Source organism: Carlito syrichta, unplaced genomic scaffold, assembly GCF_000164805.1.
Source record: "Carlito syrichta isolate Samal-C Ts95f unplaced genomic scaffold, Tarsius_syrichta-2.0.1 Scaffold316461, whole genome shotgun sequence".
Lineage (NCBI taxonomy): Eukaryota > Metazoa > Chordata > Mammalia > Primates > Tarsiidae > Carlito > Carlito syrichta.
Genome location: NW_007260557.1, coordinates 175586 through 203225, shown reverse-complemented (window position 1 = coordinate 203225; position 27640 = coordinate 175586). Strand labels below are relative to the sequence as shown.

The 27640-nt window shown below is 37.5% G+C and overlaps 1 protein-coding gene across 2 annotated transcripts; it reads left to right on the top strand.

Moving 5' to 3' along the window:
* The first annotated feature begins 131 nt into the window (after positions 1 to 131).
* On the top strand, positions 132 to 27456 carry TBPL1 (TATA-box binding protein like 1). 2 transcript variants are annotated; one of them, XM_008074450.1, is made up of 7 exons: positions 132 to 396; positions 20583 to 20762; positions 22753 to 22835; positions 22985 to 23048; positions 24697 to 24800; positions 24893 to 24987; positions 26916 to 27456. In XM_008074450.1, the coding sequence occupies exons 2-7, from the start codon at positions 20628 to 20630 to the stop codon at positions 26993 to 26995; spliced, it is 561 nt and encodes a 186-aa protein (XP_008072641.1). In that variant the 5' UTR covers positions 132 to 396; positions 20583 to 20627; the 3' UTR covers positions 26996 to 27456. The 2 variants fall into 2 exon arrangements, with proteins under 2 accessions (XP_008072641.1, XP_008072642.1); XM_008074451.1 differs by lacking the exon at positions 132 to 396 and adding an exon at positions 707 to 747.
* The last annotated feature ends 184 nt before the right edge of the window (positions 27457 to 27640 follow it).

Genomic DNA, 27640 nt, shown 5'->3' with positions numbered 1-27640 from the left:
GGCCAGACCTGGGGGATCACGAACGAAGAAAGTAGGGCGGGGGCGGGGAGGAGAAAGTGACGGGAGCAGTGAGAGCCGGAAGTGGGTGGCTAGCGAGGACACTGGGCGCCCCGTCCGGCGGCGCTCTAGCCCGCGCGCTGTCTCGACGCTCCTCCGCGGCTCGTCTATTTATTGTCGCGGGGACGCGGCGGCCGCCTCGCACCCGGAACAACAAAGCGCGAGAGCCGGAGCGGGGCCGCGGGGGCTCTTAGCAACGGGCCGGGGCGGGAGTTCCATGGAGTCGGGGGCGCGCGCCCGCCTCATCTTCTTCCTTGTCGTCCGGCTTCTCCTTCGCATCCGCCACAACCGGCAGCAGCGCTGCCGCCGCGTCCTCTGCCGCCGCCGCGACGTCCCACGGTAACCCCGCAGGCGGCCTGGGCGGGGGGCAGCCCGAGTGCCGGGTGCGGGCGCCGGGGCGGGGTGGGGGTGCGGGGCGGGCGGCGGGAAGGACCGGGGCGGAGGCGGGGCCCTGGCCGGCGGCCGAGGGAAGGCTCCGTGCGCTGGGGGACCCGGCGGCATTGGGGACCGCTCTAGGGATAACGGGGTGGGGGTGGGGCGGCCCTGCCCCGCAGCGCTGTCGAGCCGGGTGCTGGGCGAGGAACGGGGGTGATCGTTCGTGTCAGATACGAGAAGGGGAGGCAGGGGAGCGAGTCCCCACCGGTCTCGGAGCCATCACCCCGGGAAGAGGGACCTCGCAGAGATGCCGGGGTGCGTGGCTCCTCAGAAAACTTCCAGCGGCCTCTCTGCTGGCTCCCAAATAGCGGCTTGGTCGGGTCCTGGCTCTGGCCATGCCTCACAGCCTCGCTGTGTTCTATTATGATTATCTTTGACCCAAATTAGGTTTGATGAAGAAGGATCTGGAACCGACGGAGAGAAAGGGCAAGGTGGGGAGGGCTAAGCAGGGGTGAGAGTCGGGATAAGTGCTTAAAAATAGCCAGTAAGAACCTTAAAAGTAAATCTAGTAGGGCCTGCGGGGTTTTTTGTTTTTTAAATCCCTTCCACTGCCGAGCCTCCGCAAGCTCTGCCAGTGTGCCCATGGCAATAAGACTCGACTGCAGCCCGGCCACATCTGCGAGCTCTCTGACTGCATCTGTCACCTGCTGTTTCAAAGCGACACTGTCAGTAACTAGCATGAGCCTCTGTGTTGAGGGCTAAGAACAGTGCCTTAAAACTGCGACTCAAGAAAAGGGAACAAGCTTGGTGTGATGCGTGTGCGTGTGTGTGTGTGAAGCAGCAATGACAGATTCCCTGGAGAAACTGGAAAGAAATGTAAGGAGAGGGTTCAGCCCTCCTGGCATAATTTTGCAGTCTCTTTCAAAGTTTCAGGAAATGGCATTTTATTCTTAATTGAGAAGTGACTTTAAGCATTGTCTGGTTTGAAGAATTTTTCACAGTATGATATGCCCGGTTAAATACTTACCAGTTTTATTTATCTCTTCAACCTTACATCACAAACTGCTTAAAGGTTTTATATATCCAAAATTATTTTAGATCAGTAAAGGAGGTTTTCCTAGAGGGTACACTAGAAAGGCCACATATACAGACTACAGTAATACCATTTTTGTAGCCAGTAGAAACAAAGCTCTTTGTATAAACTTGAAGACTAGAGATGAAAATAAAATTGATAAATTGTAGAAGCTATGATGTCAACTGAAGCTTCTGTTTGTCCCCTACCTCTTCTACTAAGCGTAGCTTTTTTTAGCAAAAAGGTGTCATACTTATACCCACCCCAGTCTTTTCATTCTCTGCCCTCAAAATTGGTATCAGAAATCGTAACGACCTGCCACTATGTGCCCTTGATTGGCTGGCTGATTTCTGAATGAGGGCTAGTCAGAATTCAGTTTTTAATTGAGGCATTTTCGTTTAATCTGGAATTGAGGTCCAGTGTCTGTTATTAAAAGGAATCTCATCTATGTGCAGAGAAGTAGATGGTTTCCTTTAATGAGAATGGAAGTGTGAAGGTTGGAAAATTTAAATTGCATTCTAAGACTCTAAGAAGGAAAAGGCAACCTTAACCTCTTTTCACATAACTGCTCTTCTGTGAAGGGTATGCTGGGCTGACCACTAACCACCTGAGGCTATAGGTGTTGAGTCCTAGGATTTTCATACTGTGGTTGAGAGCCAATGCTCTCCCTCCCGCTCAGGGCTGTCGTCAGACTCTAGACCTATCTGCTGTTGCTTCTGTCCTTTCTGCATCTGAGTGGGGTCAACCCCTCGCTTCCATTTGTATTAACAATCTGTTTTCTGCTTTTCTTTTTCTCTGCCCCTATGTTCCCGCTGTGGATATTGTCTTAGTTCCTCCTTTGACCTAATCGTTTCCCCATCAGAAATGCTTTACAACACTTTTTGTGTCATTTCTGTTTCTTAGGGCTTAGGTCTTTGGTCTACATAAGGTTTTCATTAATGCTACTTTGTCTGTTGCATTTTTCTTCTGTATCTCTCCCTTTTATTTGGAGAATCGAAGTGGTCATGTCAGATGTTCTGTATTCATTCTGAATAACTGTTGGTTGACACAACAGGTAAGAAGACATGCTGAGAATCAAAAGATTATATTGAAACGAGGAATGTGAAAATTTTTGAACCAGGTTGGGTGTGGTGGCTCATGCCTATAAGCCCTGCACTTTGGGAGGCCGAGGTGGGAGGATTGCTTGGGCACAGGAGGTGTTTGAGTCCAGTCTCAGCATCATAGCAAGACCTCATCTCTATTTAAAAAAAAAAATTAGCTGGGGCATAGCGGTGCATACCTGTAGTCCCAGCTACTCGAGAGGCTGAGGCAGAAGGATTGCTTGAGCCCAGGAGGTCAGGGTTGTGGTTCCAGCCTGGGTGACAGAGAAAGACTGTGATTCAAAAACTCAGAATGAAAGAGTTTAAAGGTCCAAGTGGTAATTGTAGACAGTCAACCTTTTTAAAAGTAAAAGTATTGGAGAGCCTGCTGTGTGCTTTAATTTGAACCTTATATTTTCATAATTCTTATTCTAAAAAAATTATTCTTAAAATTAGTCTTGACTGAAGTTACATTCTGCCAAATGTGAGGGAACTGATTTCCACACATTTTTCTTCATATAGAAAATTGTCACATCAAAATCTTTCTGAATGTATACATTTATAGAATGTGCAGATTTTGCTATGAAGTAGAACAAATACATATGAAACATATAGCTGAATATTTTCTGAGAGTGTTGTTATTTCTTACTTTGGATGTGGCACATTTAAAAATCAGCAAATACTATAATCTAGTTGAATAAAGGAGGCTGTAATGACCTGGGTCATTGCATCTATTCTGTTACATCATAGACCATGTGATGAAATTATTGCTTTGAAATAATAAAAGTTTAAATTGATTATAGAAGAAATTATAGTAGAATGTGTCCACGATGTTTGAGTCAAACAAAACCTGTGGTGATCTGAAAATTCAGCTGTATTGTGATGTTTTAACTAATAAAGATGTCCCGAAATTTATATTCATTTTGTTGCACTTTCTATATGCCTGGTGCCGTGTCCAGTATGCAAAACTGAATGAAAGAGGTGTTTCCTTTTAGGTGCTTTTGTGCACTTGGAGGTAGCAAAGAAATAACACACGTGGGTAGCAAAACATGACAGACAAATTTGAATTTTAAATTCTTCATTACATACTGCTTGTGCTGTATTTATGGGTGTATGGATTTCATCATACCTGCTGAATTGGAGGTTTCTTGAGGGTCAGAAGTGTGAGTTACTATTATATTGAATGTTCATATCCTGTGTAATTTGAAGTTAACTTGTTAATAGAAGGAGATAAACTTTTATTTTTTTTTTTCATTTCAGTGACTTTCCTACTTGATGAGGGGAACCTTTTTGAAATCCAGTTCTAGATTTCTAAAATTTCCAATTTTTATCCTGGTTTTAGTGACACAGCTATAGGCACCACTTTCTCAAACATGACGAGGGGTAGGTTTTAACAAGTCAAACAATAAACGTAATGACTAGCTACCTTCACTCGAGAAGATAATAGTGCTTGCCCTTATCACATGACTACTGCTTTGGGAAATTTCAAAAAATATAAGTATCTGAGGTTTTTCCAGGCCACATAGACACGTTTGATTTTTGCGTTATTCACCAGTTTTTAAGAGAGAGATGGAGCATGCGTGTTTGTATAATTGTGAGAAAGTAAGATTCCAAAAGGAAGGAATCAGGTCATATCAGACATTCTACTCATCCGAAGAGTAACTAAAGAATGATAGAGTTGAGAATTGGGTCTAAATGGTTGTTTTTTTAATGCTTTGCTTGGTGTCCTGTTACACGTTAAAGAACACATTCTAGGGCAGTTTGCATTTGCTTTCACCTGGAAGTCAATAATGAAATTGCTTAAAAGTTCACTGAAAAATGCAGCACATAAGTTTGGCTATTGGTTACTTTCACCATTCAATATTCATCCTTGAGAAAGAACACAGACAATCAGATAGTGAGTTCAGGACAGGTTTCTCCGGGCATGTGGATGGTTTTAGTGTTGAATTGTGCTTAGCAAGATAGACATCTCTTTATAGACATTGGCCCATGGTATGTTTTTGTTTTTTAACTCACTAGGTGAAGATTTAGCATCTTAAAAGAAGTTAAAAAAAAATCTGTTTCCATTGAGTAAATGGTTCCAAAGAATCAGATGTTAACCTTCTTCCTCCTGATAAATTACGAGTATTTTTGTTGTGAGACAGAACAGTTTTGATTAGAACCAATTATATTTTCTTGGGATTAGGGTAACTATAAGGGTAGCTATAACTTGAGTATGGGCTCTGGATACTGGCTGTCTGCCTTCAGCATCATGGCTGTGTTTCTTATTAGTGGTGTGACTTTGACCAAGTTTTCTCACTGCCACTACCTCGAGTACCAGTCTGCTCATCTGCACCGTAGGGTTGCTGTGAGAATTAAGTGTAAAGCACTTAGAACTTTTAAGAGCTAAAAAAAGTGAGTAGTTGTTAGTAGCCGTAGTACTAGGCCATATATTAAAGGTGAGCCATTAGACCATTTGAATGCTTTGTTTCTTTTGTTTGGAGGCTTTCTACAAAAACATTGAAATTCTGTCTTTGTGATCAATGACTATTGAACTCATCTCTGCTGTTAGTTTTTGGGAGGGGAAGTGCTTTCTAAAAATTTTGAATTGTCACACAGACATCTGGTTATCACTTATGACAGATGGACTAAGTAAAGAGAGACATCTCTGTTTCTTGGAAAAGGAAGGCCAACAAAGCCTGGTCTGGCACCATGTTGCCGCTATTGAAATGCTATTTCCCAGTGGACTTACTGTTTGTTTAGCTGTATGGTACTTCTGAATAAAAGGAATAGACCCCAATAGTTTCATTTAACAGAATTAGTCTTTCGTTAGAAGACACTATCTTTTACTTGTCTAGCCTTAATTGACGGTAAGCTCGAAACTTGTTAGTGTCAGTGTCAAGTCGTTTAGCTTGAGTTTTCTGTCACTGTAAATGTTTTAAATAGTAGTTTTCTTGTAATTTTAGAAGTAGTTGAAATTGCTTCTCTGCTCCAATAATTCGAATGGTTCAAGAATGACTGTGTCAGATTGCAAAATTATTTGTTTATGGTAAGGCTAAAAGCAAATACTGAGGCTACCTAATCAGGGAAATAATTTGATAATTACAGCTTTGTTTAGACTGCTATCGAAATAGCTAGCTTTTTAAAGTTAAGTCCAAATGTTTTAGTTTAGTTGTATGGACATTTGAAACTGCTAACTAAAAAAATAAATGTTTCTGCTTAAGCAAGATGAATTGCAAACTATTCCTTCCTATTTTGGCTGATGTCTAGGTCTTAGTTCTTAGTTGAAATATATTTTAATAAAACATATATTATAGCAGTTTTAAACTAGAGTATTAAAAGTATATTTTGTTTTAAATGTATAGAGGTAAAGTTTTATAATTCCTTCTTCCTTGTTGCGCTGACTTTGTTTTAGTTTGTTTTTTTAAACCTCCACACACTAAGGAGGTTGGCAGTATGCTTATATTTAGAAGTGTGAGTTTTGTCTTACTGTTTAAATAAAGTAAAATCAGGTGTATTAGCTCACGCCTGTAATCCCAACACTTTGGGAGATTGAGGCTGGAGGATTGCTTGAGCCTAGGAGTTTGAGACCAGCCTGGATAGCATAGCAAAACCTTGTCTCTACTAAAAATAAAAATTAAAAAATTAACTGAGCATGGTGGCATGTGCCTGTAGTCCCAGCTACTTGGGAGGCTGAGGTAGAAGGATCGCTTGAGCCCAAGAGGTCAAGACCACAGTAAGCCATGATTGTGCCACTACACTCCAGCCTGGTGATAGAGTGAGACCCCAACTCAAAAGAAAGTGAAGTCTGATTGATACTGTTGATTTAGTCGAACCAATTAGGTTCGCCAGAATCAATTTAATATTGATATAATATTGTTAACATTATTCTCATAGCATCATGGATTCTGAATCTAGAAAATATTGAGATAGAAGAAAGGCCATGGCTATTTCACCAACTATAAATAGCTATAGATATTTATTTCCTTTAATTTTAGATACTCTGAGGACTGTGTTTGAAAACTTAGGAAAACAGGTCTCCAAGGTGTTAAGACTATGGTCCACAATAAGAGTTTCCTATTTTGAGACAGGTCTGTCTAACACATTGTTAATGTTTAGAATTTCTAGTGTTCTTTGCACCACAGTCTTTTTCGGGGACAGATGTTCCTGTCTTTCAGATATGAAGATAACAAAGCCAATGTGTAATTTGAAAATGCAAATATGAAGATGGGTATTTGATTTATGACTCTGGTCAACGTTTATAGAGCCTATTGTTGTTTGAACCTCAGCTAAGCCTTGTGGTAAACCTGAAGCTTTTGTGGAACAAGAACCACCCCATCCCTTTTAACTTGTCATATACTTTTGTTGAAATACAAAGGCTTTTTTTCTGCTTTCATGGCTACAGTGAGTTTCTTGGCATCTCCAGTTACGTGTATGCATACACAATGTAGTGAAGTTGTAAGACATATGCCTTAATATTAGCTCATTGGTTTACCAAATTCCAGAATCTTTGCTGTTCACAGATCAGGGTAGTTGCAGGAGGCACTTAGTGTGCCAATCTCAAAGCTACTCTGTTCTCTATTCTTTCAGGGGTGGGCGGGGAGGGAGAAGGTTTGAGGTAAAAGATGCTATATGGCTCAACAGATTAAAAAACTGCTTGAGTGATAATTTCTATTATCTTGTCTGCACCTTGCTAATGTAAATTTTTAAGTTGGTGTAGCAGAGAAAACTTTTGCCTGACCAGCAATGAAACTTTCATTTCAGTGCATAGTACAAAACTACTTGGATAATTACTTAATTTGTGTGTTCTTTTAGAATGTATGTCTCTTGATTTGCTTTGTTTAGGCTTTTGTTTTTGACCTGATAAAATTAGAAGAGTTTCATATGTCTATAACCATATTCCGAATTTTTGTCTTGTATTTATTTTTGCTTTCATTTTGTAAATAGAGGTATAGCAGCTTTATCATCAAATCCTGTTAAATCAAATTATTGATATCCTGAGAGTGGCAGGGTCTATGGTGACCAACTGTCATGGAATAGCCTTAGGAGATGGATGAGTTAGGACCCCTGGGATTGAAGTAAAGAAGAAAATAACTTTTAGAGGAGGGGAGATGTAAAAAGTGCTGACGGTCTGTTTGTGTATTTTAATTAAAATAATTATTTTCTTACTTCAGAAGTGTATTGCATTTCTGTATTTGTAAAAGCTCCTGGAACACAGTTGTCCTTGGGGTTTTGGAATCTGACCTAAAACCAATAATAACTTGTTAGATGCAGGAGTACAAAGTGGGATATATCAGCAAGTGATATCAGAAGAATAATGGAATACTGTTGGAGAATTTGAGTGGTTTGCAACTGCTAAGATTCTTATTGCTATAGTAAAAATGTCTACTCTTTCCATGTATCCCCCAGCTCCATAATTCTTTCAGTTGTTCTTAAAATGTTTGTATAATTCATCAATCATTTATTGAGTTTAGGCTCAAGTGCCAGCTACTGAGCCAAGTTCTAAAGATGTACATTTAAATTAAGCAGTTCTCTTCAAGGAGCCTGGTGCCTGCTGTCTAGAAGACAGTTATACAGATAGCACCTTTCTTTACCATGCCCTCTGCTGGGTGCTCTTCTCCCAGTGTTTCGTGTGACCGGCTCCTTCTTGTCCTTCCAGATCTTGTTTTAAGAATCATTTCTCATCTCTAAGAAAGGTGAAAAGCCTTCCCTTGATTATTCCTCCTAAAGTTTCTCTTTTTGTCATCTTACTTATTTCCTTTATAGCAAAGATCACCTTCTCTGGTTATTTTAATTGCTAGCCCGTTTGTTTTGCTTCTTCCATGGAATAGAACTGCCAAGAGGATTCCTTACCTGATCACTTAGTTCTGAGCTGTAATCCCAGTGTCTGTCCACAGGCCTTGATTCACATGTCAGTTGCATGTTAAATGTACAGTCGTGAGGGTTTGTTGGTTGAAAGAGTGGAGAAAGACACCTTAGGCGGCCATAACATCATGAAACAGTCTGCCGTCGCAAGAGACATAATATAAAATTAAATGTTAAGGTGTGTTGTAAGATTGAAAGTGGAAGGTACACTGCATTCCAAGCCAAGCAGATGAGATTCTATTTTGTCCTTTTAAGAAAGCCAGAAGGCGTTTAAGTAGGGATGTAGCACAAGTAGGTAGATTATCTGGGTAGCTATTTGGTAAGTGGACTAGATATATAGAGGCTGCAAGCAGAGAGTTCTGTTAGAAGTCTGTAGCAGTAGTGATAAGCAAGAGGGCCTACGATAAAACACTGTTGCTTTGGATGCAGATAAGAAGCTAAATGAGAAATTAACTGGGCATAGGAGAATAATGAGCTATAAAGGGTGATTCTGAAATGTCTGATTCAAATGAGCAAGTATTGAATGGTGACTTTGTTCACTAAAATTATGAGGAGATAGCAAGATAGCAAGATTTCCTGAGGGACTTAATGAATTTTATTTTGAATGTGTAGGTTTAATTTAATAGATAAACCTAATAGATAGTTGGACATATGGATTCAGATCTCTGATAGGTCAGAATTGAAATAGGAGATAGCCTTAGGTCATAGATAGCAATTGAAGCCCATAAAGATTAAAGAGGAAAAGGATTTAAGGCAGTGGTTTTCAGGGATCTTAACCCCATTTGAGAATATGAAGAAAACTATGGCCCTCTCAGTTACACATCAGATTGTGTGTATAATTTCAGGGCATTCCTAACCTCTGGAACCTACCGGTAAGCTTTTCGGGGACTGGCAAGAATTTGAACTTCAGCTAAGAATTTATGATTTAAGGAGGGTCTAGACAGAGAGGTATTTGAAATGGCAGGAAAGGTGCCTGAGAAGCCAAGGATAAGGTGTGGCAAGGGAAAAATTAGAGAATCAGAGATTCCCAGTGCTTTGATGTCTGGAGAGGTCCGGGAGGAGGGAGCTTCACCTGTGCCATTGGAGTCCGTTCATTTAGAACGTACTGTGTGGAGGCAGAAGGCAGATTGTGCCAGTGTAGAGCGTGAAACAGAGTTCAGGAAACAAGGCATAGTAAGCAGAGTGTAGAAGTCTTGATGTTCTCTGTGGTAAACATTACTGTTATAGGAATATATCTCATTTTTAAGGACTTACTGAAAGGGTAGTTCAATTATTTGATAACCTTTTATCGATTCTTAACTGGCTACCCAATAGAAGCATCTTGAAATATTTTCAAAATTATGGCCTACCAAAGTCAATTAAATCAGTGTCTCTGGGGGATGAGCTGCTTCATTGTTTTTATTTTGTTTTATCTTGTTCTTAATTGTCAAGAACCAATTTTCCAACCAGAAAACTTCCTTATCACTCATATATTCCATGTAACAACTATTTATTTTACTTGTATGTTACCATCAAATCGCTCACCCTGCTGTTGTGCTAGTGTTCTTGTCTTCCCCACAGCCCTTAATTTCACATTTTAAAAGTGTATATCTTTCTTCTGATCTCTCAGAAGAAATATGGAACCAAGTTCTCCATATGTATCTTTTTTGAGTGGCACAGTCCTCAATCAATTATTCAGATCCTGCAAGTTCTGAGTAAAATAAGAAATTCTCTTAATAGTGCTTACATGTGGAAAGTATATTTATTCTGTGATTGTTTTTAAGTATGCTATTTTTAAACTATTTTTGCTGTTTTTAAACCCAGAAAAGTTTGAACTCTGTACTATTTTTCCAAGTAGATAGTGTCATACCTTCCTTTTCTTAAAATGGCATTCATGCATGACATAGACAAACAAGTTGTCTTTTTTTAAAATTTTTATTTTTTATTTCTGCCTACCAACCTCAAGACAAACAGGATGTCTGTGCTAGAGCATTTTATATGAGGGGCAACCCTGTAAAAGAAGTTGAAAGGAATTATCAAAATAGGAAATTTCAATAATTATGTTTATAGTTATAGTACTTTCTTTTGGTTAAACTCTTGATGAGCTATCTGGTTCAGGTTTGAGCTCTGCATTCATGCCCTTGAAATAAAAATGTTTGATCTTGATGCATGCCAACCTCGACACTACACAGAAGCTTTTTAAGGGGAATTATTTAATCTTTTAGCTACCTGGTGAATTAGCATTTATAATTTGCAAATGGAAATCATAATCTTTAAAAAGTTATGCTGTTTTATTAACATTAGTGTAGTGGCTAAATTAGTCTCACAAATTGTACTCACTTATTTTGTGTAACTCAGGACAGATATTAAGCATCTCTGTAAAGAGGTACAATGTCCCAGTTTTTAAAATGATAGTCCATCATGTGAGAAATCGAGACACACATAAGACCTGCTCAAGAAAGCTGGTACCTTCCAATTTAAATGAAATAAACATCATAAACTTTTGTTGCAATTTAATATTCAAACCTGTTAGGCTTCTCATTTTCCTGCTTTTGCAGGTATCGGTTTAAGTAAAATTTAGTAAAATATCTATTTTTTAATATGTGGTAGACTTGGTCAGGCTTTTTTCTTTGTCTTTTCCTGGTATCCTCACCACCTTCCCTGTCCTCTCCTCTACCCCCATCCAGGAAAATTTCCCACAGTCAACTGTGTTTTGGTTTGAAATGGTCTTATTACTGTTGGAGTTTTTTTTTTTCAATGTACTGTTAAATTTAATGTTTTTTCAATACTAATTTCACTTCCAAATGCATCAAAATTATACTCTTTATTTTTCCCCTTTGCTTTTAAAGGGGAACATGATCTGCTTTTGTGTTCCAAAGCTTGAGGACTGCAGTGAATAACTAGAAATTGTTTCCATTTTTGAACATTTCTTTTTCCATGGAAGATGAAGAATGAGACAATAATAGTAACAAAGAGAATAGCTAAATTTGAATGCTTACCATGTCCAAGTACTGTGCTAAGCGCTTTATTATAAAATTTCACTTAATTTTCATAACACTGTGATGGGTTCTGTTATCTGCCTTATTTTACAGATGAGGATATTGAGGCACAAATGTGCTAACTTATCCACCATCATATGGCTGATAAGTGGTAGAGTCTACCTAAGCATTAACCTAAGAGTTAACCTAAGCATTCTGCTGAACTCTTAAACATTAAAGTGTGTGTGTGTAAACATTGCTTTTCAATAAGTTGAAGCTAACAGTTAAGCTCTATAGACATTTTATGAGTGTGTATATTGCCGTGCGAACGATGCCAAAGCTAGGATACAGAAATAAATAAGATTTGGTCATGCTTCTGAGAAGCTTATTATCTACCAAGAAGTCATAGAAAGGGGAAGTAAATCACCACAGTTTCACTGTAGTGTTATAGAGATATGGTTAGTGGCAGGGTAATGGGATGCAGATTAGGGATGCTCTAGCGTAGTTTAATTTTTTGCTTTTTTATTTTTGTCATGATGATTTTTAATTACCTTTTATACTAGAATTTCCAAATTTTATTCCCAACCTAGACCTAGACCGCTCTTGAGGATGGACTCTTATCTGATTATCTGCTCTGTATTTCTCTTGGATGTCTCATAAGTTTCTTCAGTTCAAAATGTCCAAAACAGAATTGTTAACTCCTCGTTTCTCATCTCCCCTGCAAACGTGCCCTTCCTTGAGTGTTTCCTGTCTCAGTAAGTAGTATCGTAGGTCACAAACATGGAATCATTTTCCATCTCCTTTTTTCCCATCCCCATGTCAGTCAAAAAGCTCTGTTCACTCTGTTTGCCAAAATTGTCCCTATTCTGTCTTCTGTTTTCAACCAGTGACTCCATTCAGGTTCATGTTACATCATCTCACCTGCCCTAAACCCTGCCTGGTTTTCCTGACCCATTCTTCTCTTCCAGTCCATTCTCCCATTGCATAAGTGATGATGATGTATTTTTAGAATGCAAATACATGTTATATCCTCCTTCAGCTTTAGCTTACCATTGCTCTTGGTATAAACATTAATATCCTTAACATACATAGAAGACATGATGTGACCTCTCCCTGCATCGCCTGCCTAGTTTTATGCCATTTTCCCTTTTGCTCTTCCCACTCTAGCCATGCTGATCCTCCTAACAGGTCTGAACAGTTCATGCTCAGAGCTGAGAACATCCGCTGTTTCCTCTACCAGATCTGCTTACTGGGGGTCCATATCCTCTAGTACAGGGCCTAATGCTTAGAATCCCATTGTATTGTTATAGAATTCGTTGAATGAAGGTGATGCTGAGCTTTAGTACAAATAGGAGTAATTCACATTTAGAAGTGAGGGTAGGTCATTTTCAGCAGAAGGAATTGATTAAACCAGTAAAGGCTCTTTTCATATAAGCGCTATTATAAATCAATCAGCAATCATAGAAGGAAAATGGACAAATGATATGAGGCAGTTAACTCTGAAGAAATATAAATGATTAGTAATATAGTCTTGCATCGTTGCTTAATGACAAGGATGTGTTCTGAGAAATGCGTCGTTGTTATTTCATGTTGGTGCAAACACCATAGAGTGTACTTACACTCACCCAGATGGGACAGCCTACTGTACACTTTGGCTATATGGTGTAGCCTGTTGCTCCTAGCCAATAGCCCTGAACAGCATGTTACTGTACTGTATATTGTAGGCAGTTGTAACATAGGTAAGTTCTTATGTAGCTAAACATAGAAAAGGTATGGTAAAAATACATTTTTTTTTTTTTGAGTTGGAGTCTCACTTTGTCGCCCAGGCTAGAGTACAGTGGCACGCTCCCGGCCACCACAGCTTCTGTCTGCTGGGCTCCAGAAATCCTTCCACCTCAGCCTTCCAAGTAGCCAGAACTACAGGTGTGCGCTACCACGCCCAGCTAATTTTTGATTTATTGTAGAGACAAGGTTTCGCCAAGTTGCCTGGGTGGGTCTCGAACCCATGAGCTCAGGCAATCCACTCACCTTGGCCTTCCAGAGTGCGGGATTACAGACTGAGCCGTCGAGCCCAGCCAAAAATACATTATTATAATTTTATGGGACCACTGTGTCATATGTATGGTCTGTCATGGGCCAAAACATTGCTTTGTGGCACCTGGCCATATTTGAAAAGTTCACTCTGATTAGTATTCAAGGATAACCAATTAATTCAGTATTACTGCATTTCATATCTCAGCTTGTCAAGGATTTTTATAAAATCTTTTGATAACTAGATAAGACAGTATATGTATATGATCCCAGTCTTGTTTAATCTGTATAAATAAATAAATGGATTTAGCAGCCTAAAAATGTGCCTTTATGAGCATAGAAAAAAACCTATGTAGGGTTATGGGTGTCTGTTTTATTTGAATATTTACATAATCAGAAATGTTGTGCTGTCATCTTTAAAAATTATGTGTTAAGACCACTAATTTGAAATATTAAAAAACCTATCCAAAATGAATTTTATTTTTGCATAAGGAATCAGTATGCCAGATTTCTCATCTTTGAATTTGAATCCCCATTTAAAGTTATATTCAGTAAAATACACTTTTTTCTGTTGTTATCCAAAATTATTTGTTAGTTAAGATTAATGTTCACGTTAGCATTGACTAATATGACATTACTTTAATAGAGCATATTATAATTTCTGAGTTCATTAATACCACAGAACACTCATAAGAGGTAAATGGTATTGTTTGCATTGTACAAATGAGTGTAGGTTGATTCCATGTCTTGGCTATTGTGAATAGTGCTGCGGTATACGGGAGAGTGCAGACATTTCTTCAGCATACTGCTTTTATTTCCTTTGGATAATTAGTAGTGGGCTTGCTGGATCACATGGGGGCAGTTGTTTTTAAATTTTTTGAGAAACCTCTATTTATACTATTTTCCATAATAGCTATGCTAGTGTACAATCCCATCAACAGTGTTTCCTTTTCTCCACATCCTCACCACCATGTATTTTGTTTTTTAAGATAATAGCCACTCATTCTAATGAGAGTAAGGTTTTGATTTGCGTTTTCCTAATGATTAGTGAAGTTGAACATTTTTTTATATGTATTTTGAGAAAAGGTCTTTTGCTCATTTTTAAGTCTGTTTTTTTTCCTGAGATATATAAATTTCTAATATATTCTAGATGTTAGCCCCCTGACAGATAAATAGTTTGCATATATTTCTCTTGTTGTGTAGGTTATCTGTTTACTGTTGATAGTTTCCTTTGCTGTGCAGGAGCTTTTTAGTTTATTTTTTTCTTCTTTTGTTTTTTCTCGTTATTTAATTTTGTAGCCTTTTAGTTTAATGTAATCCCTGTCACCTAGATTTAACAATTGTTAAGAGATGAAGCAGTAATACACCATTTTAGGGTGTTCCTAAAATACTATTAAAACTACTGTCCAAATCCGTGCCATATCAGAATAGCTTGTTCAAATTTGTTTGACTTCTGTGGCAAGATTCCAGACATCAAGAGAGTCATCGAAACTTTATTCTAATCTATTGTTACTGAGTTCAGATAGTGAAAGATTTAAAGTTAAAGTAAATTGCAGACATGATATTCCCACCAAATATTGTAGTACATAATAGAGATATATACTATGTCTATATAATAACTTTATCATCTCACCTAACAAAAATAACAGTAATTCACTAATTTCATCTGTCACTCAGTTCTATTCAGTTCCACTCAAATTCAGATTTCCCTCAGATATCTCTTTCCCTGGTTTGTTCAAACCAGGATCTAATCAAGGACCATGTTATACAAACATTTCGTACATTTTAATTAAAAATAAGAGTTTAAAATTAATTGGTGTTAAATTTTATTTGGTTGACAGTGCCCTCATTGGGCTGGCCCAGGAATCAGCAAACTTTTTCTTAAGGAGCCACATAGTAAAGGGTTTGTGGGTCCTTGGGTCTTTGTCACAACTACTCAGCTGTGCTGCGGCCATGAGCATGGCTGTGTTCCAATGAAATGTTACAAAACCGCCACTGGCGAGTGGCTACAGTGTGCTGACCCTTGCCTAACCATTATGAGCTTGTGTTTTTCCATCCTTTTACTGTGACTGTTCTCAAGTTTTGCATCAGTTCATTAATTACTTTTGATTATGAGTTCAACTATTTGTGATCCATCAAACAGTGATAGCTATCATTTAATGAACACATTCTGGATGCTATGTACTTGTCTTAGTAATCAAGCTTAATCATTAAAAGCAATCTGGGCAGTACAGGTGATATCATCACCAATTTACAGAAGAGAAAATGAAGATTTAGAGAGATGTTGAGTAGCCAATCCCAGTGTCACATAGCTAAATATAAACACTCGGTCAGAGCGCTCTTTTGTAAGGTTTGTGCTATACTATCAGATGGATGGCAAAGAACATCCTCTTTCTAAAAGGAAAATGTTAATTTTTCTCCATCCTGATCACAGGCATGTGTTGAGAGACTGTCAAGTAATGTGTTGGAATCAGGACACAAAATGTCTACTAATCTACTATTTTAGGAGCTTTATAAAGAACATGAGGTTAGTTTGGATGACGTGTCTTACTTCTAGAAAAGCGCTATCTCCAGGATACCACATGGGTTCATGTTGTGTTTGCAGATTGGTCTATTTCCAGTCTTCTGCTTCTGCCATTTCTCAGGTCATGAGGTCATGGATGGTAATTTTGTGGTTAAACTTTTGCAGCCCGCCCTTCTCTATCCTGGGCTGCAACTTGAATATACTTAAGGTAGCTAGAGGCTACTTTTCTGTATTCTCAAGTTTATTTAGTTTTAATCTCTCGAGTTTCAATTAGGTTTTAAGGTTATTATTCCTTTGCTTTTATGACAGTGTTTATTGGGTCCTTTCAGTTTAAATATCTTTCCTGGTATGGAAAATTTGAGATATAGTAGTCTTTGATGCAATTTGTCTTAACGCCAGGAGGTGGCGGTGTTTTCCAGGTGATTTAAATGTTTGCTACAGTTGCTTCAGTAACATTTTTGAATACCACTACAAAGTTAAAGGACCTAAAATACACAGATGATGTGTTCTTGTGCACAACATCATTTGAAGGGAAGTAGTTGCTTCAACTTCTATGATGCATTTTAATAGAGACTAGAAATATGGCATTTCCTGAAGGTAGGACAGCTGATGCAGTTTTCAACTTTTTTTTTATTAGAAAGGAATATTTGACAGATCAAACTCATACTAGTCACTTACTTGAGAAACAGGACAAAGCAACTGAGTAAACCATTTATTGACATTAGGCCTTGGTCAGTGGGCAAATTACTGGTATTTGTATTTAAATCAAAATGGCTATCACTTTATTTTTCTTATAGTAAGCCTAACATGTATTTTTTGTTTAAAAAAATTTCAGACTCAAAAGAAAGAATAGAAAAAAAAATTAAAAAGTAACTTTGATGTGCCAGTCCTTTGGATAGAATCATTGTTAACATTTTAGGCTGGGCGAGGTGGCTCAAGCCTGTAATCCTGTAAGCAATTTGGGGAGCCGAGGTAAGAGGATTGCCTGAGCCCAGGAGTTCCAGACCAGCCTGGGCACCTTAGCAAGACTTGGTCTCTACAGTAAATCAAAAATTAGCCGGGCGTGGTAGCGCGCATCTGTAGTTCCAGCTACTTGGAAGGCTGAGGCAGAAGGATCACCGGGGCCCAGCAGGTCAACTCTGGGGTGGCTGTGAGCATGCCACTGCACTTCAGCCTGGGTGACGGAGTGAGACTCTGATTCAAAATAAAAAAACCCCCCAAAAAAATTTTGGCAATATAAGTATACAAGTGCATATGTGGATATAGAAACCAAAGTGAACCCATAAACAAACATTATTTTTTCTACTCTAACAAACATTATGGACCTCTATTTAGATTGGCGTGATTTTATAATTTATAATATATATTTAGTAGTCTGTTATATAAGATTGCTGTACTTATATTTAACCAATCCCTTTTAGATGGACAAGTATGTTTCTGTTACTAAAAGTTGCAATATATGATCTTTTTCTTGACTCAGTTCAGTTGTTTCTCAAGATACGTTATTACTCGTTGACTGCAGTTCCACATATATGTGCATTTTTAATTATTCTGAATTCACACTGCCAGATTATCTCCTGTAGAGAGTTTTTGTACCAAATTATAAGAGAATGCTGTTTTACTCACACTTTCACCAGCACTGTTTGATATTTGGCAATATAAGGCAGTGGCATCTTACTGTTTTAAGTTAGCATTTCCTCAATTGCTAGCGAACTTAAAAAACATGTTTCTAGTGGCAGAGAACTTCTAAATAAATAATTAGTTCAAGAAATATAATAATGGGATAATAAAAACATATATAAAAACATATATAATATAATAAAAACATATATCCAACTTGAGTCACAATTAAGGAACTGGGTTATAATTGCCTTAAATGTTCATACAAGAAAAGAGAAAAAGTTAAATACAAAAGTATTTAGCATTCAACTTAAATACTTTTCAATATAAGAAATTAGAAAAATAATATATAAATCCATGAAAGGGAAGACGTAATGGACGTAAGGAAAACATTTCATAGAGGATCAACTGCTGATGTTTTTTTCTTAGAAGAAACTTACCAAGGCGGAAAAGCCTTTCAGCAAGATTGATGAGGGGAATAAAAGCAGGGATAATTGATATGTAAATGAAAGGGCTCAGTTTGCTTATAGCAGGAATTTTTATAGATTATTAAGAAAACCATGAAGAATTATATACCAAGTAAATTTTAGAATTTAAAAGAAATGGAAAACTTGCTAGGAAAATTTAATTTAGCAAAACCGACTCAGGAAGAAAATAGAAAATATCAATTGTCCTAAAACTCTTAAAGAGGTTGAATTAGTCTTTTCAAGTTCACCAGTCAAGAAACAGTTCCAAACAATTTTCAGATAAAATCCTCTAAACTGTTATCCAGAAAATTTAAAAAAGAGAGAAAGAGAAACTACCCTAATGGTCTAATGAGTCTAGTAAAACCTTGATACCCAAAGCAGGTAAGGACAATATAAGAAAGGAATATTATAGGCTAATTCTACTTGTTAGCATAGATATAGCAGTCCTAAATAAAGTATTAGCAAAGCAAATCCACCAGTGTGTGTGTGTGTGTGTGTGTGTGTGTGTGTGTGTATACATACATATATTTTTTTTAATCATTTTTTATTTAGAGATATAATACTGTATATATGTAATAAGTTTAAAGTAATATATGAGAATGATAAAACACCAATTCAAAGTAGAGGTTTTCTTTGGAGGAAAGGATGAGGATGTGATTTTAAAGTGTGTGGGAGGCATCAGTTGTGTTTGTTTAAGCTGAATGGTGAGTACATAGATGTTCATTGTAGTATTCTCTTTGCCCTTTTGTATATCTTGAATATTTTATACTATAATGCTGTGGTTTAGTAGGTTTAACAGCCTTGTAAGTTTAAATGTCATATTCAAATACTGTATCTTTTGTGGAGTTGTTTAAACACATTCCTCTTGGATCTGTACAAAACAGTAAAAAAAATTATGAAATATAATAAAGTATACAACATATGCATTTTCGTAGAGAGAGTGTTAAATGCTTGTAAGAAAGAAAAAGACTTTTGCCTATTAATTTGACTACCTGTATGTCTGTCCATCAGTTCACACTGTCACTTCTGCCCAGCTTCTTGTAAGTATAAATGATTTGAGGTAGCTCAAACATACACAAGGAATAGAAAAACAAAAAGAGGTACAGTTTGAAGGGAAATATATGGGAGTGAGAACATAGGGTAGAATTGGGGTACGATTGATACACATACTTGAATCCCATATAATTCTGTAGAGGTGCTAGAAACCTTGGTCTGGCTTCTCACTGTGTTCTATCAGAAACTAGAAGACAGAAAAGCAAAAGTGAATTTTCTGTATTTGGCCTCTTCATTGTTTTAGTCATAATAATTTGAATCTTTCTAAAGAACTCTAGTTCACATTGTGACTGCAGAGAATCTTAGTGTGTTTTAACTATTTTCTGATTTCCTTTTTGTGGGGTTAACTAAAGCATATTGCCATTGTTTATTTTTTTAAATGTGAAAGCCCAAAAGGAATTTTTTAGCTGGATATAGGTAATGTGCTTAGTAAAAACTGAAGCTTGCTTGTTTTTCATATATAAATGCTCTTATAGAAGTCTTGGAGCCGGGCTCAGTGGCTCAGCCTATAATCCCACCCTTAGGGAAGCTGAGGTGAGTGGATTGCCTGAGCCCCTGGGTTTGAGACCTGCCTGGGCAACTTGACGAGACCTTATCTCTACAATAAATCAAAAAATCAGTCGGGCATGGTAGCGCGCGTCTGTAGTTCCAGCTACTTGGAAGGCTGAGGCGGAAAGATCACCGGAGCCCAGCAGGTCGAGGCTGTGGTGGCCGGGAGTGGCCACTGCACTCCAGTCTGGGCAACAGAGTGAGACTCCAACTCAAAAAAAAAAAAAAAGAAGTCTTGGAAAGTATATATTGGAAGATTTTAATCTTGCTAAAAAATGGTATTGGGCCAACTATTTGTTAGAGTTCTCACCTATGTACACAGATTTATGAACTCATTGAGGACAAAAGACTTTACCTTATTTATTTTTTTCCCTAAAATATCGTCATTGTATAGAAGGTGTTCAGAAAGTGATAATGAATGAATGGCTAGTAAGTGAGAAAAGTGTGTTAATAAGTGTATTATAATTAATATTTCTGCTTCTTTAGGCTTAAGTTAACTACTGTCCCCAAATAGAGAAGAATAGGTCATCCTTTTTGTAGTGCCAGCAAGTTAGATGAGATGGGTTATGTGCCCTAATGGTTAAATGTTGAGACCACGAAGTCCAACCCTTGAATGTGGTGTGTTTGGGGAGTCGTCATCACTATGGAACAACTGGAACATAATGTTGTAAAGCAAGTAGCGGGATATAAATCTGGCAGCTGCTGGCAAGTAAGAGTTATTTATTAATGTAGGGAATGAAAGTTAAGCCTAGATTCTGATGGCATTTTATATGGTATATTACCTTTTAAAAAATGATGTTTTTAGTGGAGAGAGGGAAGAATATGATTTGATTCTAGTATTATTTGAAAAATAAAATAGAGTCATTTTTCATATTACAGTTCAAGATTATTTGTGAAAAATAAATTAACAGAACATTTAAGCTTAATTATTTTTTTCTTTGTTTCATTTCTCAGGATGTGATCTTCGTGGTGGAAAGCTAAGTTTTTTAAACTACCCCAATGGATGCAGACAGCGATGTTGCATTGGACATTCTAATTACAAATGTAGTCTGTGTTTTTAGAACAAGATGCCATTTGAACTTAAGGAAGATTGCTTTGGAGGGAGCAAATGTAATTTATAAACGTGATGTTGGGGTAAGTATCTGAGTTTTGATACATAAACCTAATTTTATAGTGCTGTGAGTGATACTAAAATGTATTCATCCTACAGATAGTTTTTGAGCACCTTATTATGTACTAGTTGTCCTGGATACAGAGGCGAGCTCTGTGGAAACAGCCCCTGTTCTCATGGACACAACAGCTTTTGGACATAGAGGACCTATATCTGAGTCTTAGCAGAGAACTCATTGGTTACAGAGACGTGTTAATTGTTCTCTCAGTTTCTTTTAGCTGAAGAAAGGGACCTTTCTACTTTCATATATATGTAATATTGACTGTAATTTTGTGGTATGTTGTCATACTCCTTAGTTAGTCAAAATAGGTAGTTTTCTTTCATAACAAATTGAGGAAATAATATGGTTTGTGTCTTAACCTGGAATCTTGGATTTTAATTTTTGTTAGACCTGTACTACTTCAAAGCCTTAGTATTAACAAGTAATAATAAAGCCCTAGTGTTTTGAGATTAACATTACAAATGACGACAGGTGTTTATTTGGCTTTTATACATTAAATGGATGTGCATTTTATACATTTATTATGAAATTTTAAAATGTATATGAAGACTCTGTTTTGCTCTAAAAATTAGATGCTGAGATACCTACATAAAGTTTCATTAATTCTTAGTAGTAGAAACTAAGGAAAGGTGAATTAAATTCAGTCAGAATTGTTAGTGACGCACAACTAAAGATTTTCAAGTTTATCAGTAATACCAGCTTTCCTTTAGAAAAAGGAATAAATGTGTCTTCTGAAAAGTTTAGAGAGGAATATGCCTAACACTGCTTTGATGTTTTAGCATGACATATGGAAAGGAAGTAGTTTCTTTTCGGAAGGTTAATTTAAGAATCTTGAGTTGATCGACAAGCTCATGGTGAGAGACAATTAAATGGAGAATAAACTCTGTCAAGTGTTTCTCAGTTGCTTCTGTGTGAAATTTTATGATGTATTTTATTTAGTTCATATTTCATCTTAATCTTTGGTAAATTTTGGGTCTCCCCAGATTTAATTCGCTTTCTAGTATGACACATGACAGAGAGAAGGAGGAACTCAAAATATAACAAAATTTTAAGGAGAAACGCCCAGTTCGTTTGTATATTATTCAGTAAACATTCTTACACATAATGACTGTGTAATAATATTTCCATAAATGAAAAGTTGCAGTGAGAATTTAAAATGTACTTATTGTCTTGGAGCTTAGTCCGTGACACCTATTATACTCTGTAGGTAATTTCATTCCAAGTCATAGCTTTAAATGCCTTTTATATTTAAGGAATCTCAAATTACATCTCTAACGCTACCATTTCTCCTTCACTCAAGATTGTCATGTTGAATATGAATATGTAATAAGCACCTCAGCTATAAGATGCAACATATAGTAGTGAGGGTACCATGAAGCAAAATACTCAAGATTGTCATGTTAAACTCGAATATGTAATAAGCATCTCAACTGTGAGATGCAACATAAAGTAGTGAGGGTACCCCGAAGCAAAATAAAGCAGGGTTAAGAATTAGAGAACAGTGAAGGGGTGGGTGTTTCAGTGGAATGGTCAGGGAAGGCCTCTTGTTGGAGGTGGCATCTGGCAAGGGATCTGAGTGAAGCGAGAATATTCCAGATGAGGGGAGAATATTCCAGCTTTTGAGGCAAGAACAAGCTTAGCATGTGTGAAGAGCCATGCAGATTCCAGTTGTGTGACTAGAGTGAAATGAGAGTTCAAAAGTTTATGTATTTGGAGTACATTGATTTTAAGTATATAGTGAGAAATTTATATAGGCTTTGTATTTTTAGTTAAATATCCTTTTGAATTAATATGTTCTCTGTATTCAGTATTGTACTTAAGAATGGGTGTTTTGGAGAACAGCTGTTTCTTGGATATGCTTGGGGTAGTATTTGACATTAACATGGCTGCAAAGAACACAGACATGTGAAAATTAATGCTTATTAAGTAATCGGATTTTTTCCCCCTTCCAGAAAGTATTAATGAAGCTTAGAAAACCTAGAATTACAGCTACAATTTGGTCCTCAGGAAAAATTATTTGCACTGGAGCAACAAGGTAAATGTTACTTGGGTTTTTAGTTTTTAGTTTTTACTTTTTCCCTCATAAAAAGGACATTTTCCTAGACTTAACAGCAAGATCATATGTATAAAATATATTTTCTGTGAAAATAATCATCTTTTTCTTTCCTTTCCTTAAAACCATAGTGAAGAAGAAGCTAAATTTGGTGCCAGACGTTTAGCCCGCAGTCTGCAGAAACTAGGTTTTCAGGTAACATTTCAAAAGATTCCAAATATTTAAGGATATGCTATTGTAAAATCAAAAGTTTTAATAAACTAAAGAAATCACCATAGATACTCTTGTTATTTTTCTGGGTTTTTTGTATTGCCCTTGAGTATGAAAAATTAGTAGTCGTGCCTGTGTCTCTCTCTCTCCCTCTCTCTCTCTGTTTCTGTCACGCACACACATACACATACACACACACACACTCCATCATTATTGTTTTTGGTCATCCCAAGAATGCTGTCAGGAGGATGCATTGAGAGGTGCAGAGCCCTCTTCACGTGGGCCCACTGCTTGGCGTGGTAGAGTGACCATCACTGACATGTCAGCTTTATCAAATGTAATTTTTTAGAGGCATGCCTTTTAATAAAATGCTGACGGACTATGGAATTGCTCGGTCGCTTGCAAATGATGAGTGACTGAAGGGTGAAGGGGAGGTGTGGCCCCGAAGAGGATGCGAGGCTGCTGCGATCTGGATGCCTCTGTGGAAACTCCTCTGGTGACTCAGTCTCCGGAGTAGAAGGTGGTAGGAGGTACTGAACTCCCAGGGGAGAGGGGCTGGTGCTCAAGGAAAGGGCAGTCGAGTGTCTTGAGGCACTCTGATCTGGGGTGGGGCCCTCTGGCAGTTTCCTGGCTTTCTGTGACTCCTTTGTGCAGGACTGAGTTACTCATCCAGAATTGTGGTTTTAGGCATGTTTGAAAAGGTGGCAAGATAAAACAGCTTAGGGTGTTGGTAGGAGTGACTGAAGTCACTAATGTTAAGAGAACATTATTTTTGTCCGTGGAGCTGAGAGAAATCCCAATTAGCTAAAAACACCCTTTTATCGTTCTATCCCCTAAAAGAAAATCGACATCTGACTAAATTCATAGAAATGTCATTTTACTATATTTTTAAAAATCTGCCTTTGGAGCCCAATGTACATTATATTTGACTTTTTAAAGTGATGTATTTTCTGTTTTGACTCTAGCAGGCAGATCCTGCTTTAATTTTTTTTTTTCCTCACTATCCTCTCTCTTTTCTCAACAGTTTTAAAGATCCCACTTAAAATATTCAAAAATTAAACTAAACATAAAATTCAAAAGACCTTAGATAGCCAAGCTCAGTGGCTCAGCCTATAATCTTGCGCCTTTGGGAGGCTGAGGTGAGTGGATTGCCTGAGCCCGTGGGTTCAAGACCCTCCTGGGCAGCAAGACCTCATCTCTACAATAAATCAAAAAATCAGCCAGGCGTGGTAGCGCATGCCTGTAATTCTGGCTACTTGGAAAGCTGAGGCGGAAGGATCGCCAGAGCCTAGCAGGTCGAGGCTGCAGTGGCCGGGAGCGGCCACTGCACTCCAGTCTGGGCGACCGAGTGAGATTCCAACTCAAAAAAAAAAAAAAAAAGATCTTAGATAAACTGTTATAATTATGCAAATATCTTAGGTTTTAATTTTTTTCATGAAGTTTTTGAGTTTTTTTCTTTAATTCACTTAGCTTTAATACTTTATAACTTGCACTACTAAACCTGTACTTAAAATGCTTCTGTTTTATCTTGTCTGCCCTTTTAAGGATTGAAATTTAATTATTAAGGATTGCCATGATAAGCAGATTTTTGTGTTTCAAAATAAATTCATTGAGCTTTACTTCTCTCCTAAAGGTAATATTTACAGACTTTAAGGTTGTTAACGTTTTGGCAGTGTGTAACATGCCATTTGAAATCCGTTTGCCAGAATTCACAAAGAACAATAGACCTCATGCCAGGTAAGTGTTTGAAGACTCCAGATAACTTACCAAATTTGAAATTACTAGTCAGGCTATACATATTTATATTAACTGTGGCCTTTTTTGTATAGTTATGAACCTGAACTTCATCCTGCTGTGTGCTACCGGATAAAGTCTCTAAGAGCTACATTACAGATTTTTTCAACAGGAAGTATCACAGTAACAGGTATTCTATGATGTTGAAATAAAACTTATGCATTATGGGTTGAATGGCATAAGAAATGCCCATGCCGAGACAAACCCTGTCGTTTTTCCTTCTTGCTCACTTCTGTCCTTTAAGAGGAATCAGTCCTGACTTTAGCACTGTAGGTTAGTGTTACTTGCCGTTATACCATTTGTAAATCTCAGGTGTACATTTTGTGTGGGCTTTCACTCATCATTACCTCAGTGGGATTCACTCATATTGTCCCATGCAGCTGTATGTAGATCGTCCGTTCCCACTGCTGTGTAGTAGCCAGTGTGTGAATGTACTGTGCAGAGGCATTTGAGCAGCTTCTAATTTGGAGCTGGTGAGAATATTCTAGTATATATATCCATCTTTTCTTGTGTATAAATGAGGTTTTACATAAGCACAGTGTTCAAATATGATTGGCACCTCTTTGCTTTTCCATGTGTATTTTGTTACATCTTTTGAGTATCTTTTGAAGTATCTGGAAGGGGTTGTTTCAGAAGACAGGGCATACATGTTCAAAGGTGCCATTAGCATACAGTATAATTTTTAAAGATGTTGTCATTATAAATTGTACAGAGGCATTGCTGGGAATAGTTTTGCCAACCTTAGGCAAAAATGAATTGAGGAAAATTTCTTTAATGTCCTTGAGTTTTGCTTTTTATTCTTTTAATCCTTAGAGGAGAATAACAATTTTTGATACCTTTAGACTAATCAACAAATAGACTTTAGTTTTGACTCATCCCATAGGTTATTTCATCTTCCTTGAGGACTTTCAAAGCCTATTGCCAGGATCCCACCTGAATCTTAAAAATGGGGTGGTGAGGAACAAGTCTGTTGTTCCCTTCCTTCAGCTGTTTCCAAACTTTGGAGCCTGGACATCTGATAGGCCCCAGAAGTCTGTTGATAAGTCTCTACTAAGTATAGAATGAAATGATGTATATGTAAAAATCTATATTTACTGAGTTAATAGATAATTAAAAACACAATAGCAAACTGAGGACAACTGACCTGGTTAAGTAGTAATGCATTATTTACTTATATCTGGACTAGCCTAAGAAATCTTAGCAATTTGGTGAGCATGTTTGGGCAAAGCACTGTCTATGTTGGGGAACGGTGAGTAAGGCATGGAACTGACAAAGACAGGACCTGATCAGGGCCTTCAAAGTTCACAGTGGGTAGATACATCAGTTTTCAGGCTATTTCAAAAGAAATAAGCGTGTATTAGTGAAACTGCTTTTATTCAAAATAAATTTTATGAAAATATTTTTCATCACCCTTTTTAATGTTTATTTTTAGCTATTTAAATGAAAGATTACGTTTTTAAAATGTTGTTCCAGAGTTAAATGGATTAATTCATATGTAGGGTCACCTTCCTGCATCGTGCTTTTCTTTTTGTTTTCTGATTTGGGTAAGCTCTAGGGGTGAAATGACCAGATTAGTAATACGTAGGCTACCAGATGGTAGTCAGTCTGTGGGGATGTTTAAATCATTTAGTCTAAAGCAGTATTTCCCAGTATTTTGGTAGCACTCTGTTCTATCTGTGGGTCCTCCATACTCCCATGAGCCTCAGTGTAGCCCAACCAAAAGCCAGACAGCAGTGATCAAAGGAGAGTGGTTTTTAGTCCCAGGTGTTGCTCCTCCCTTTCATGCGCATGTTTTTGTTCTACTCTGTATTGCTTGGGCAGTGTCTCTTCAGACTAGTGCTCAAAAACAAAATGAATAACATCATCTGCATTCAGATTTTGATTATCTGGAAAAAAATGTGTATTCCTTTGGTTCTTATGGTGACTATGTATATGATTATGTAAGTGGGGTTTTTTTTTAAACAATTAACTTGAATATTTTTCGTTCTGGGAAGTCAGTTTTTCCTGATGACCCTTTCCCAGCTCTTCTCACACCTTCCTCCGTTGTGTTTGTTGCAGGGCCCAATGTAAAGGCCGTGGCTACTGCTGTGGAACAGATCTACCCATTTGTGTTTGAAAGCAGGAAAGAAATTTTATAATTCATCCCTTAATTGGTTAGAATCTCTAACTGAGCACCTTTTAAAACCTGCTGCACATTGGACTCAAAAGGAAAACTGGACCAACAGTAACTGAGGAAATAGACTCTTTTATTCATTCGCGGCTACAGTGTAAGCTCCAGTCCCTTTGGATTTTATTCCAATCTTGCTGTAATATAAAAAGGAAGTTTACAAGACATGACATTGCTGCTTTTACTAAAGGACATTCTATTTATTTTCGCAGTAATTCTCATGTCCCCATAAGCAGAGCTGTCACAGTGTGCACTACCTTAGATTGTTGTATTGTTGTCATTGTTATTTTTTTCCAGTTTGAGCTGATGTGTTTTATTTGTGAATAGTCTTTTACATTTTTGTATGCTGAATATGGGCACCAAAGAACCTGTAAAAGTTATCTTTTTCAATTGAATGTGCACAAATAAAAGTTTGGAAAAGATCTCTCTTCATATTCATTCTGTAACTTTTATTCCCCATTTTCTATTTTAACAAGAATTGTATTCATAACTCTTTTTTTTTTTAAACTATGCAAGCTTAGATTTTGGCTAAAGTGTATTGGCTTCTTTTTAAAGTGATATATATGCCACATGTGTACGGTATCTTTTAATATCTGTTACCAAATATCAACTAGAA

What these genes read in the sequence shown, in the direction of transcription:
- TBPL1 (XM_008074450.1), top strand. Translation starts at nt 20,628, where the DNA reads ATGGATGCAGACAGCGATGTTGCATTGGACATTCTAATTACAAATGTA. An exon ending in TGCAGAAACTAGGTTTTCAG is followed by an intron (nt 23,049 to 24,696) that starts GTAACATTTCAA and finishes TCTCTCCTAAAG; the next exon opens with GTAATATTTACAGACTTTAA. An exon ending in AGGAAGTATCACAGTAACAG is followed by an intron (nt 24,988 to 26,915) that starts GTATTCTATGAT and finishes TGTTTGTTGCAG; the next exon opens with GGCCCAATGTAAAGGCCGTG.